Genomic DNA, 15,763 nt, shown 5'->3' with positions numbered 1-15,763 from the left:
AATTTAATAAGCCTAATAATGTAAAATGTTTCACTTGTCAAAAGATAGGTCACATTCAAAAGAATTGTCCTAGTAAAAAGTTTTGCTCTTTTTGTAAAAAGAATAACCATTATGAGTCAAACTGTTATCTTAAAAATAAAGTTAAGGAAAATAGGCCAATGATGTGTACTATTTGTAAGAAAAGTAACCATGATACTAAGAATTGTTTTTTTAGAGATAGGTCTAGTAAAAATAACAATAACAAAGATCCTAAAAACACCCATAAAACTGTTTTCCTGACCAAGGTTAAGGAGGAACAGGTAGGCCTAATCCTTGAAACAAGTATGCCTAAGCATATAAATGAAGTAAAAGAAGTTAACAAGGCTTTTGTTGTTGACAGTGGTTGCACCCCAAACCATATGACCAACTGCAGTAATATTTTAAGTAACTTAAAAGAGTTTAAACAGGAAATATCAGTCGCTAAGAAAAACCAGTTAATGTTTTCTCTAGGTATTGGTAGCATTGAAACAGACAAATGTATTTTAAATAATGTCTCTTACGTACCAGAACTTAAAAATAATTTAATGTCTGTAAATGCCATTACGGAAAAAGGTGGCACAGTTGTGTTCACTAAAAATAAAGTAAAAGTCATTCAAAATGATGAAATGATACTTGAAGGTAATAAAAATAGTCAGGGATTGTATGTAGTCAATTTAAGAAGCAGCATTTGTAGTGAGAATAGTCTCTCTAATGGTAATACCAGCGTCACAATTGAGTCAGGTGAGGTGGTAAATAACAACAGTCAACAAGAAGACAATAGTGAAAACAATGAAGTCTGTAAAGGAAATGATGACCGTGATAAAAACGAACCTAAAAATCAAGAAAATTCTAGGGAATTAATGAAAATATGGCATAAAAAGTTAGGACACCTAAATAATGAGAGCATGAAGAAATTAACTAAACCTAAAACCAATGATCGACAAGACGTTAAAAAAGAAGCTGTACTAGATGAAAGTGAAGAACTAGAAGAAGAAGACACTATACCTGAACACGAAGAAGAACATGAACAGGAACCAGAAGACCTATATCAAGAAGAAAATGATACTGATGAAGAAGAACCTGAAATAAGAAACCAAAGATATAATCTTCGACAAAGAAACAACATAAAAAGACCTGTCAGATATGAAGACTACGATCTTAACGCACTTTTGACGTACAATGAATGTATCAATGGAGATGAAAAAGAGAAATGGAAAATTGCAATAAATAATGAAAAAGAATCTCTGAAGAAAAATGAAACTTGGGAAATTGTTGACAGAAAAGAAACTTTAGGAAAGCAAATTTTAACAACTCAATGGATTTTCAAAGTCAAAGATGATGGAACCTATAAGGCGAGACTTGTTGTTAAAGGATGTCAGCAAAAAGAGAAAATAGATTTCAAAGATACATTTAGTCCTGTAGTGGACAGTACTTCGCTAAGATTACTTCTTGCTATAGCAGCACAAGAAAACATGCATATACAAACATTTGACATAAAAACAGCATTTCTATATGGTCTAATGGAAGAAGACGTGTATATGTTGATACCAGAAGGTTTTGAAGAACAAGGTCAAGTCTGTAAACTAAATAAATCATTGTATGGTTTAAAACAGGCCCCATGCTTGTGGAACAAGAAATTTACTTCATTTCTTAAAAGTCAAGGATTGACACAACTGAAGTCAGATCAGTGTATTTTTAAGAATCCCGATAACGATCTCTACTTAGCTATCCATGTAGATGATGGCATTTTGATTGGTAAAAATGAAGGAAAAATTGCAAACCTACTAAAACAACTTGAAGATGAATTTGAGATGACGATAAGTCCAAATCCAACAGTTTATATAGGGATGGAGATCAAACGTAACAGGGACGGAATTTTAATCAGTCAAGAAAAGTATGCAAAACAAATTCTTGAAAGATTCAATATGAAGAACTGCAAAGAAGTAAAGACACCAATTAACCTGAAAGATACAACTGAAACTCCAGATGAAAATACTACTAAAGGAGCTTTTCCTTACAGAGAAGCAGTAGGAAGTCTGCTTTACCTCACTAACAAAACCAGACCTGATATGAGTTTTTCAGTCAGTTATGAAAGTAGACACTTGGAAAATCCTGACAAAAATGACATCCAAAATGTAAAGAGAACCCTTAGATATCTAAAAGGAACACAAACCCATGGAATAAAATTCTCTTCAATTAAACGTGACAAAATTGAGCTGAACGCTTATTGTGATTCTGATTTTGCAGGAGACACTCAAGACAGAAAAAGTACAAGTGGTTATGTAATAATGTTCGCAGGTGGACCTGTGACTTGGAGCTCAAGAAAACAGCCCATTGTAGCACTTTCAACAGCTGAAGCAGAATATATTTCCGCTGCTGAATGCTGCAAGGAACTAAAATATTTGAAAACTCTAATTAGTGAACTTACTAACAAGCCAGTGAAAATAACACTCAACATAGACAATCAAAGCGCAATGAAAATGATTCAATCCGGCCAAATGAACCGCAGAAGCAAACATATTGATGTACGCTATTACTTCATAAGTGAACAATTTCATGAAGGCCTGTTTGCACTCCAATACTGTAGGTCTGATGAACAGTTGGGTGACATTTTCACAAAATCTCTTACTTACCCTAAATTTCAAAAGTTCAAAGAAATCCTCATTAAAAGCTTTGTCTAATTTTGAGTTGAAACTTAGAAATAAGATGATGAGGTAAACAATGTACTGTAAATATAATGTAAATATTATTCATTAAATTAAATGGACAATAAATAGACAATCTAATAAAATCAGTGTATTTTCAAATGTTAAAACTGTTTTTCAACTTTGTAAAACACAAACAATATTATTAACTAAGCTAGCAGTATGGGTTTACAAGAATCTAGCGTTGAGAAATATATAAAACATTTTATTCTTAAGGGGGAGTGTTAAATATAATATAAAAATAAAATGTTTGTTTAAGCCTGCCTTTATTAGAAAAAGAACAGCTGTAATGAAATTAACACAACAATTAAATGGTGTAAATAAATACTTTTAGTGGAATGTGTTTGAGAATCTTGTTGTTGGTTTTGTGAATAATAATTTTGTTTAATGTAAAAAGTGAGTATTTATTTAAATATAAAAAAGTAAGAAAACTTTTCATATTATTGTTGGTTTTTTTAATATTTTAGGTTAGGTCTACTTTTGATTTAATACAATCATATGTTTAATAAAATGTAAAATAAATACATTATTTTGAATAAAAAAGTTTTACATTCCACGAACAACCGATTTGTTACTATTTTAAAAGTTCCTAATCAAACCATAGATTAATTATTTATGATCAGTTTTCTTTTGTTTTTAAATAAACTGAATATTAGTATAATGCCTTTGGCCATTTTAAATTTTGAATTCAGTATTAGTAATCGTTCTTTGAAATTTTGAAAGTGGTAGCGGAGAGGAGGGGTAGTGGAAGGGAGGAGGGGGCGCAAAAAACGTCAGCCTACTGGCGACTAGACCCTAAATCAGGCCCTGACCCTGAGATAAATCACATCTAAATTATTTGAACCTTTATTATTCAAACTTATCTTTTATTTCATTTTAATTTCAACCCCACATACCATTGTCAGTCATCCTTTCATTGTAACGTTAAATTCATATATCTTTGTTAACTTTTATAGAATAGGCCTAGCCTAAATGAATATTATAAGGTGAGTTTACAAATTGGCGCACCAACGTGTTGGCTTGAATAGCTCATTAACTTTATTGCAATTCTCACCATAACTAGCCTATAAGTTTGTTAGATTTAAGAATTTGCATTGTTAACTTGTCTCGTAATTGCCCCTGTTTCCCAAAATAATCAACACAACAACATCGCATGACAAACAAATTTTACATTAAAATGTCGGAAAATAAATATAATTTACGGCCTAAACGAAACTACCATTTCTAGATAGATTGTCGAGTTTAAGCGACGACGACATAAATGACAGAACACACGGCAGCCATTTTGAGCAACCAGCAGAACAACAACAAACCCGAGAAGAAGTCTAAAGTTTCAACGACCACCAACCGTTCACCGAATCCATTGACCAATCAGACAGCGTTGATTATTCGACTTTAACCGGCTTTGTTCCGCCACCCGAACTGCCTCTAAACGAAACGTCACTGACCAAAAACACAATTGTGCCGTCGTGTCGAATGCAGCCGGACTTAAACGACATTCCCCGAACCTCGTCAAATGTGATTGACGATATTGCAGAAAGCCGACGAACAGCTGATATCATTCAAACACAGTCTCAGTCGTTCATAATGTGAATCACGAGCTCCTTACACATTCCGACACTTCAACTGAATTAAACGTCACAAATCCTCCAATACAGACACCCACAATCGATATGAACATGTTAGTTAACCTTATGACCAACTTGAGTAATAAGTTTGAACAAACCAGTGCTGAACTAAAGTCAGAATTAAAGTCAGAAATCTGTGAAACTAAATCAGAAATTCAAGAAATAACTGCTGAATCAAAGTCTGAAATCCGTGAAACTAAATCAGAAATTCAAGAAATCCCAAAACTGCAGATTAATCAAACTGAAGCTAAACTAATCCAAACATTTAACAATAAAATAAACGAAACCTACCAAGAAATCCAAGCATGTAGAAACGTATTTGAATCACAAATACGTGAAACTAGAGAAAGCCAAATTGAAATAAAGTCAGAAATAAATTCCATAAAATTAACACAAAGTATTTTAACTGAAGAAACAGCTAAACTAAATGATCGGCTTATGTTAAAAATTGAAGATTCTCAAAATCAGTTGAAACAGTTTGTTGTTAATAGCATATAAAAACAACAATCTAATTCAGAAATAGAGCAGAACAAAATCTAAGAACAAATAATCTCTACCGTAAAATCACAGTTAGAAGAACATAAATATAATTTCGAGCAGAAAATAGAAGAAATCACAGTTAAAACACAACTTGACAATGAGCGTAACTCAAACATAAATTTAACTGCCCTACAAAATGAAGTATTGCCTAAAATCACCCTACAAACTACATTAACACGTTCACTGCTAATGACGCACTTGTGCGTCATAAGTATATTAGCAGATATATAATACATGATGTATATAATTACATAATATATTTTAATCCACAATTTATAGTATAAAATTTATTTAATTAAAGATATATTGTCACTCAATTAACATGATCATGTTAATGTTTATGTTTTTTAGCCATTTATAAAAGTATTACATATCATTAGCAGTGAATGTGTTAATTGAAACACAACAGCTTGAAATTCAGACTCTCAACCAAAATTTAATCAAATGTGAGTCTGAAGTTAACAACTTAAAGCAAGCTAGCCCAATAAATGGACAAGCAGGTGCGATTCAAGTAATCTGTAGCGGTAATGAGAACAATGATCGTCAACTGCCGAAATTTAATGGACGAAGCGGTAACCCAATGGAATATCTGCGCAAATTCAAGCGATATTACGAGAGAGGAATCGAAAGGAATATGAACTGCAATCAAACCGAATACCTTAAAGACCTATTGGAAACGTCATTTGAAGGACCCGCATCCCGATGGTTACAACTAATCAGATCAGACATTCTTGATTGGGACCATTTTGTTAAGAAATTTGAGTGCAAATACTATGGAGTCAAGCCGTCCAAAGAGGAATAAAAGCCAAGATTGAGTCCGAAAAATATCGAACGAATGGAACCTTGAGCCGTACAGAATATTTAACCGAACGAGTACTTTTATTGCAATCCATATCCCCAAGTTTAAGTGAAGAGGAGATCCTATCATTATTGGCAGAGCGATTCGATTCAATAATCCAAGACAGTGTTAATGTACAAAATATCACCACAATAAGAGCCATGGAAGACTTTTACAGAAGGATGACATTCGAGACGGACCTAAGAAAGTCAAGAGCTACAACAACAGTCATCAGAACAGCAGACCGTCTAGCCCTAACATACAGAACCCTCAACGTTACCATGATCGATATACTAACAACAAGATTACGTGCCTAAGATGAACCGCCAGAACTACCAACACAGCGATAACTATGCACAGAACAACCAACATCATAGGAATCAACAATATTACCGATACAACGGAAACAATGGTAATGAGTCCCAACAGTACCAATGGGTATGCACCGAGACTACAAACCATATCAGCGTGACCACTACCCAGACCGGAACTATGGCCAAAACTACAAATATAATCAGAATCACCCTACCAAGGAACAAAACCAACTATGTGCGATGTATAGGCAAAATTCCAACTCGCCTAATACCCCGATTACTTCACCCATGGATCCACAACTAAACAGCCACCATTCAAGTTCTCGTGTTTCACGAACTCCACAGAGGTCAGAAAACCACTTGTCGCTGTAGACTACGGTTGAAAAAGAGTTATGTTGTCAACTGATTCTTCATTGAATACAGTGCCGAAATACTTATGTGATAAAAACAACTTTCTCTTAGAATATGAATAATAAAATATTTAATAGTTCCAAACTTAATAAAGCCAGTCATCCTTGGAGTCTATGTACTATCTGCCCTTAAAATGGATTTGAATTTTAATACAAATGAAATCAATATGTAAATCAACAATAATAGTGTTACAGTGAAGTTTAATTTGTGTCATCATGAAAGACAAATATGTCAAATAGTAGTTAATAATAATAGCCATAGGCCAAATAATAATATAAATGATAATTTTCATAATATGATGTACGATGAGTACCATAATAATATAATATATAATAGCAACAGTGCCCGTTGTGGTTAAATACAACGGTCTCTAGTAAAATAATGGTTATGAAATCCACTTTACTCACTAATATTAATGGTACAGATAAAGCACATAACATTAGAATCACACACTTAACATAAGGAACACACTTTAAACACAAATGCAAATTGTTAACAACAACATTTAATCAAAGAAAGATCAATTAGATAACAATATAACAATAAGCTGTTGAATTATTAACATATGTTTCATATGATTAGATTATGCATACTGGTAAACCAATTATTGTCATATATAAAAATTATTGATTTTTCTTTTCCGAGTCAGGTTAGCTCTTCTACCTGACAGATTTTCATAATTTTGGCCTTAAACTAATGGTATGGACATACCACAGATTTGCCATCAAGCATCGGCATTCATTTTGACGTATATTTCGAGTTGAGAACAAACTGCCTACCTGTTCTGTACATTTCTTATGGGAGTTAAATTTGTTTTTTGTTTTGGTTTGTTTGGCTCTTCTACCCGCCTGACATTCATAATTTTGGTTTTAAAATAAAGCTATATAAGCACATATTTGTCATCAAGCATCATCATTAATTTATCTAGTATATTACTAGACAAAAGAATTAAAATTTGATTTTTTTTTATTTTTCACTTCAATTAAAGATGTATTCCAGCAGTTCTAATTACATTACCCTATATGTTTTGGTCTAAAAACCTTTAGTGAAATACCAGCTTTCATTTGAGCTATTGATTATTAAGATTGGACTACCTAAAGCACACTGCTGAATCACGAATCAACAATAATTACAATCGTAGTACTTATTTTAAATCAATGATATGTAACTCTATTTTTATTTAAGTTATTTTATATGTCTTGGTCTTAAAATCCCTCTAAGTAAGGCTTTCACTTGAGATATTGATAGTTTTAATCAGTTAAGTTCAAGATACTGTATCGCTCAATCAGAAAATATAAATTTGATCATATCTTGGGTATGGAATTTAGTTTTAGATATATTTACTTAATTCTAATTACGTTATTCTATTTGTTTTGACCGAATCTTCAGTGAAATACCAGCTTCCATTTGATTTATTGATATTTAAGATCAGACGTACCCAAAGCACACAGCAAAATCGCGAACAACACAAATTGTTCAAAAAATGGAGTTATTTATGATCGATTTATAGTCAAACAATCTTACTTGCAACCTCAACAGTAACTGTCGACTTTGACGGGTTTTACCTAGTAAATCTTAAAAAAAAACTTATAATGATTTACAAATCTACAAAAATTAGGCTTTCCAATAACCTTTTAATTAATAAAATCAGTTCAGTAGAACTGTAGATTTAATTGTACAAAGTTTAACAACAACATCTTTGATTCAGTATTTTCTCACCACTATAAATTGGGAGGTTGCTTAACGCTTTTGCAAATAACTTTGAAACGGTGAGGAAATCGACCAAAGTAGAAGGTGATATTCTGAAAGAGAATAAAATTTCCTACAAATTACTATCATGTATTTCTTGAAAATACTTAATAAAGGCAGCCTAAAGTTGGCTACAAATATAAACTTGGAAATATAAACTTTTGAAAAAAAAAAAGAGTTTTAAAAGTATTATTTTTTATTTTTATTTTTTCACCTCAAATATCTAATAAAATCAAACTTTCATAATTATTTGCAAAGCTACACAAATTAGACTTTCCAACGACCCATTAAGTAACAAAATCGGTCCGGTAGAAGTCTAGATTTAGTTGTACAAAGTTTAACAAAAATATATCTAATTCACTATTTTCTCACCACTATAAATTTGGAGATCACTTAGCTTATTGCCAATAACTTTTGAATGGAGGAAAAATCGACCAAAGTGGATGTGATATTCTGAAAGAGAATAAAATTTACTACAAATAACTTCTATGCATTTTTTGTTAACACTTAATAAAGGCGGCCAAAAGCTGACTACAAATAGAATCTTAAAAACAGAAACTTGAAAAAAACTGTTTTTAATGTATTTTTGTTATTTTTTTTCACCATAAAAATTTAATAAAATCGCATTTTATAATTATTTGCATATCTACATGAGTTAGGCTTTCCAATGACCCATTAATTAACAAAATCGGTCCAGTAGAAGTCTAGATTTAGTTGTACAAAGTTTAACAAAAATATCCCAAACTCAATATTTTCTCATTACTATAAATTCGGAGGTTGCTTAGCTTTTTTGCAAATAACTTTGAAACCGTGAGGAAATCGACCAAAGTGGAAGGTGATATTCTAAAAAAGAATAAAATTTCCTACAAATTGATACCATGCACTACTTGGAAAGGGAGCGTTTCATAAACTCCAAATTTCACAAACTCCAACGCTTAAAATATTAAATAAACAGAGCGGTTCATAACCTCCAATTTTCATAAGCTCCAAATCTATAACATTCAAATAATCACTGTTTCACAATGTCCAAATTTCACAAACTCCAACGTTAAGATACCAAATAAACAGTGCGGTTCATAATGTCCAAATTTCATAACCTCCAACGGTACAGTCTGGGCCAGAAGTCTCTACAGTGGTTGCCACAGTCAGATAGCAGGCACCGTTTGCCAGCGCTCAACTACTGATTATACGTGCATTTTATGATTGAAGAACACTCAGCTGTGTGACTCAAATATGTGTTAGCACACAATGTGCAAATCAAATTTACATTTTTATATTTTTAATACCTTTAATTCAAGCTTTCAGCTGAGTTTCTTAACTGTTCCGTCTCTCAATTAAAAAGCCAATTATTACATTACAAATATCGTAAGAGATTTTTTTACTGATGAAAAATTTTAAAACATACAAATATGTTTCATACGTACATTTTCTAATAGCTGTTAAAATTTCATGATGATTACATCAGTAGTTTTTTTGTTATGTGTAAAAATAGCCCTTTGTTAGAAAAGTGCCGAAAACCTTGTACTTTATTCATTCTACCCACTAAAAGGATGAGTTTAAACTACATAAAAAGGTAGAAACTAAACTAACATACATAAACGCAGAAATACATTTTTATAAATAGGATTTAACTTATACATCATATTGTAGGTATACTGGTCACGTTTCAATAAAAGTTCATACTCGAGTATTTACACTTGTTTACTCGACAGCAGTCTCGTTTCTCTTTGCAACTTAATGTGGCTAGTTCAATAATGTTAAAGTTTTGACAAGGTGATAATTTATATTTTGATTTGCCTTTTCAGTGGAGAGCTAAGCATTGTAAACCTTTTATTTACCAAAAAATGCGTAATCACAAACAGTGGAGTCTTTGACTGTCGTATAAAATATTAAGGTATCAAGTTGTTGTTGTTGTAACGATTATTGCATATTCTATTTAAAAATAGTGTTCAATGTTAATAATTCAACAAGTTATTAGATAGGTACCTTTTATAGTTTTTAGATTCTATTTAGCAAATTTCCCTATAAGAAAGTACAGTAGCTATTACCGTAGGTAGCATGGTAAGACCTAGGCCCGGGACCGATTTACTTTTTGATTTTGATGTCCCCAGAGGCCAAAAACACCATTCGTTAAAATTGTTATATATGTATATATTCAATTCAATTCAATTCAAACAATTTTAATTCATGCAATTTTTTTATTAAATACATAATCCCTTGTGACATGCAAAGCACGCGCGGGATGAAAAATACATTTTTATTAATACATTTCATTTTCTTGTTTCTGGCAGAAAAAAGCTCATTTTTCATTCTTTGTCACTTTAACAGAACAGTGAGTAGACATTTCCTATTGCAACAGTTTTAATCATATAAATAATACTTAGACAAATTAGAATAATTTAATAAGAACACGGTTTTTAGAAAGTCAATAAATTCTACATGCAAATATAAATAGTTATTTATCTAAAACAAAGCTAAAAATAAGTTACAGATTAGTTATGCTATATTATGATTGATAGAAAACAACAAAGATTTTGACTTTATCACAGACCTTTTATCATTATAAACTTCATTACCGAACATTTTTACAAACGTATTAAACAATTTTGGACCAAGACAACAAAACTGATGCCTACTAGTTTCCTTTTTAAAGAAGCTTTCTTCTAACAAGTAATATTGTGCTGATCGAGATATTCTATTGACAGGTTTCATATTAAACATGTACGGATATTTAAAAACAAACATAATCAAACAGTATACGTGCAATTGATTGAAGGTTAAAAGCTTTTCTTGTTCAAAAAGATAACTTACTCTATCATATTTTTTAAATCCAAAAACAGCCCACAGTGTATGTCTTTGGTTCGTGATGACAGGTTGTAATATGGTAGGATAAGTACCCCCATAATGTACTATTTCATATCTCATCACACTTTCAAACCAGGAGATGTATACCTTTTTTAAATGCTCACTCCTAATGTTGTCTCTTAAGTGATATAAAGCATAATTTATTTTCCTTAATTTAATTGAAAGTTGTTTTACATGCTGCTCCCACTTTAAATTATGATCAACAAACAATCCTAGATATTTAACATATTCTACTACTTCAATACAACTGCAAGAACAATTATACAAACAAGAGTGTTTATGGCACAATAAATTAAATTCATATTTAATTGATTCATTCATGTTTAATGTGGTACGACCTCAACGGCTACTCTCTGGAACTAACATGAGAATTAAAATAAAAAAGTTCGTAGAGACAATATATTGTTTCACTAAAGCAATTACTATGACAAGTTCCAGTGAGCGGGATTTATTAATTTTGTTTGGAGAAGGTTTTAACTAGGTACATTCTGTTTCTCAAAGGAAAATGGGTTAAAATCATATAGACTAGCATGCATAGTATGAGTAAAGTACAGGAAAACCTATAACGGTAATATTTTGAGGTAGTTTCCTTTTCTTTAAATGCATGTCAATGCTGGAGAAACGTAATTTCGTGATTGGTTTCGACAAATGGGTAATCAAACCCTAACCATGCACTGCAGTGGCAAAACTGTTAGACGTGAGCCGTTGATTAGCTTTTTCAAATATAGATGAATATAAACTTGTTAAATGTTTTAAAATAAAATCATAACATATCCATTGGATATAACATGTAATACTATCTAACAACTAAATGGCTAAAGAGGATGATGAAGCAAATAAATAGGTACTTTAATATGGTCTCAACTATGAACCAGCTGAACGTTTTAAATAGGCCTATTTCGATAGAATGTAAAGTCAATTGCACTTTTAGCAGGAATTCCACCACATAAACTTAGAATAAGAGTAGTTTCTATTTTTGTTTATATTATTTTGACCAGAACCAAATCTAGGGTAAAGTTTAGTCAAAGGGATGCATTTACACTAATTTAGTTTACCCGAAAGGAGTATAAAAGTAGAAATAATAACTGGGCCAGGTCGCTAATTTAGTGGGTTTTACCAAGAACTTGAATTAATTATCTCCACATCTTTATATGCCTTTTCATATTTCACGAAGACAATTTCCGAAATTACAATCGGGGAAGCATTTATAGTATCATTTTAAAACCACTGGGCTAAGATAACCTAAGTAAACCAATATTTATTTACAAAAATTAATATTAGGTTTGCAGCCTTTAGCAAATTTAACCCTCTGAAATATTCAAAATTATTTATTGAAATTAACATCAATAATAACAATTAACAAAACTGTTTTTTAAACAAAAGATACACAAAAGGTGGTGTGCAGGAATATATATCTTTACACATACATAATTTGATTACGAGTTAATTTATATACAGGGTGTTGAAAATGTCTGGAACCAACATTATATCTGGTGAGTGGTTAAAGAAAAACAAATGATATTTTGTGTACGGATATACTATGGTTTTACCTATCTTTTGGTGCCTTATGAAAATTTTTACCACTTATAGGGAACGTCCTGTGGAGGATGCAGTAATAAGTTTAAATGGAAGCCTATGGTAAATGATACATCATTTTAAAGGCCATGTTTTTCTGAGTAAGGAGCCACAAGTTTCATCTCAAAAGGACCACCCTAGCGAAAATGGCGACTGTTTGAAATTTAAAAATTCTGTTCCCTATAAGTGGTTTTTTAAATTTCAAACAGTCGCCATTTTTGCTAGGGTGGTCCTTTTGAGATGAAACTTGTGGCTCCTTACTCAGAAAAAAATGGCCTGAAATTGTAGCGCCTACATACCGAACCACGACAACCTCTGCAGCGACTTCTGGCAGAGACTGTACCATGGAGCTTATGAAACTTGGAGGTTATGAACCGCTCTGTTTATTAGATATTTAAAAGTTGGAGTTTGTGAAATTTGGACATTGTGAAACTGTGCTTATTTGAAAGTTATAGTTTTGGAGTTTATGAAGTTTGGAGGTTATGAAACGCACTGTTTATTTAATATTTTAGACGTTGGAGTTTGTGAAATTTGGACATTATGAACCTCACCCCTTGGAAATACTCAAAAAAGGCAGCCAAAAGTCGCACCCAAATAAAAAGTGTGAAAAACACCGTTTTCAATGTATTTCTTATGGAAAACATGTTTTTTAAAAATATTTCACCATAAATCATAACAAAAACAAACTTTCGTAATTATTTGCAAATCTACACGACTTAAGCTTTCCAACGAATTAATAAAATCGGTCCAGTAAAACTCTAGATTTAGTTGTACAAAGATTTTTAAAACTGAATTATATATAGAATAGATGAGTATGATAGCACAACACACAACTTCAGTGATCAACAAAGTAATCCACCGAAGGACAGCACATTGACATTTGAGGAGATTTGTACATAATTAGCACCAAACACATGTATTACTTCGGAAGAACATACAATTTTAAATCAACTATTAAATAAAATGCAAACACATTTTCTCTGAAGAATGAAGATATCATATTCAGACCAAATCACATATCCGCTTCAAAACAATCATAGAAGAGGAGCTGTAAATGGTGAAGAAGATCTCGGCAACATAAACTATAAAAACTTTGTGTAAATAAAATCCTATTCAATCAATAATCATCGAGTGTCATAAATTACATTAGAGGAGATCGTCATGAACCTTAATCGCGAGTGTGTGTACCCTTTCCCTATTTCCCAAGTGAAAATTGTGAGAGCATATCCTTAACATTGCTTCGATTGCTATTCCCTTTGTGTCAGGTCATGAACTATCTTAACCCCTCACTAATTACTCATACTCATTTATGTTTTGTTCCTGTGTTTATGTAAATTTAGATTAAGAAGTTTCTAATCATCATCATCTAATAATATCAATCATTTAATGTGACCCATAACTAGCTTTAAATATGATTCATACTAAATGATTCATGATTTCCATTTCATATTCGTTCGAAATTTGTCTTTCATTCCATATCATACAAATTTCTGAGGAGATAAATTGTAATATTTCATTTCAATCATTCATTATTTAGAATTAAGTTTCTTAAAATGTTAACTTCTGTTCATACACTTTTGTTATTAATCACTCCTCAGAAAGGCTGGCCTAGTATTCATTTTCCTAATTTATACAATTTCATTAATCTGTTAATTAATCTGTTCAACTAATCATTAATAATATTCATTCCATAGCCTATATATATATATATTTTTTTTACAAAGCCCACAACTTAATTATTTATTAAATATGTAAGAGAATTGCAATACATCAAAATTTTTTATAATATCATTTCAAAATTAGCCCTTAAGGAATCAAAATTTAAGAAATTATCGAAATTTAATCTGTTCAATTAATCATTAATAATATTCATTCCATAGCCTATATATATATTTTTTTACAAAGCCCACAACTTAATTATTTATTAAATATGTAAGAGAATTGCAATACATCAAAATTGTTTATAATATCATTTCAAAATTAGCCCTTAAGGAATCAAAATTTAAGAAGCAGTGAAAGTGATCCATGTGTTCAACAATGAATGATGGAACATGGAGATTGGAAGAAGAAGGAAGCCAGACTGAAGTTGAAACTGTTAGTTAAAAGAAGGATTCCATATTTTATCTAAATTAAATTAATTATATCATCAAGAAAACCAGTTTATATCAAGTTATCTCACAGTAAACCTCAAGTCAAGAGGACTCAACTCCATCATTATTTTCAAAATTAAGTATAAAATTTTCTTTTAAACTCTTTTAAATTCAGTGCTAATTGGACTTACCTTTGGACAACATCAAAATTAGATTTTTTCATTGTTGGGATTTGTAAGTTTTTAGTTTAACACCTTAATTAGGTCTATTTGGACACTATTCAATTTATTAATTCTTAACATTCAAGCCAGCACGACACCCTACCCTGAGATATATCACATCTAAATTATTTGAACCTTTATTATTCAAACTTATCTTTTATTTCATTTTAATTTCAACCCCACACACCATTGTCAGTCCTTTCATTGTAACGTTAAGCCTTTTAAATCTCATTGCATGTTTGTTCATTTGTTTAAATAAAACACCTTTTGTAATTCATATATCTTTGTTAACTTATTAACTTTAAACATTTATAGAATAGGCCTAGCCTAAATGAATATTATAAGGTGAGTTTACAACTGGGGCAGAGTCCTGATGGAATTCCAAAGTTTTTTTGTTTGATGGCAAAAATACATGCTAAGACCTTTCTAACGACACCTTGGACATGGTGATCGGTAGCACCACTACTCCAAAACAATTATGACAAAAATATGCCTAGCGTATTAAATATATGGATTAATTGATATATTATAATTGGTTTTTACAAAATCTGTAATCCCAACCAAAATGTTAGCGTCTTCTGCGGTCACAGTAAAATTGGGGACATCATGCGCGATCGCGAAGACATCATCTTCGTCTCCTCCGATGACAGTGGAATCATGAACGTCTCCAATGTTCACGGAGAAGTAGTAAACATCATCTTGCACGATAGCGGAGACGTCATCTTCGTATCCTCTGATCACGGTGATATCATGAACGTCTCCTATGGCCTCAGAGAAATAGTTAACATCTTGCCTGATCGCGGAGACAT

General features: G+C 31.5%; 1 protein-coding gene across 3 annotated transcripts in view; it reads right to left on the bottom strand.

Annotated features, from left to right (window-relative positions):
- LOC128983662 (transmembrane protein 169) overlaps positions 1-15,763 on the bottom strand; it is an 88,001-nt gene that overhangs the window by 43,642 nt on the left and 28,596 nt on the right. The window contains exon 2 of one of the 3 annotated variants that reach the window (XM_054403039.1): positions 8,576-8,656. The exons of 1 other annotated variant lie outside the window; for it this stretch is intronic. Coding sequence is in view for 1 of the 2 variants with exons in the window: in XM_054403037.1 (XP_054259012.1) it covers positions 3,620-3,622 (3 nt within the window). In the remaining variant the exon portion in view is untranslated. Of the gene's footprint in view, positions 1-3,619; positions 3,721-8,575; positions 8,657-15,763 lie in introns of those variants that run through there. One more of the 3 variants, XM_054403037.1, reaches the window with a different exon arrangement.

The sequence above is a fragment of the Macrosteles quadrilineatus genome, unplaced genomic scaffold, assembly GCF_028750875.1.
Source record: "Macrosteles quadrilineatus isolate MER2022 unplaced genomic scaffold, UCM_ALF_1.0 Scaffold_1__1_contigs__length_201487025, whole genome shotgun sequence".
NCBI classification, from domain to species: domain Eukaryota; kingdom Metazoa; phylum Arthropoda; class Insecta; order Hemiptera; family Cicadellidae; genus Macrosteles; species Macrosteles quadrilineatus.
This window is presented reverse-complemented; position numbering and strand designations above follow the sequence as displayed.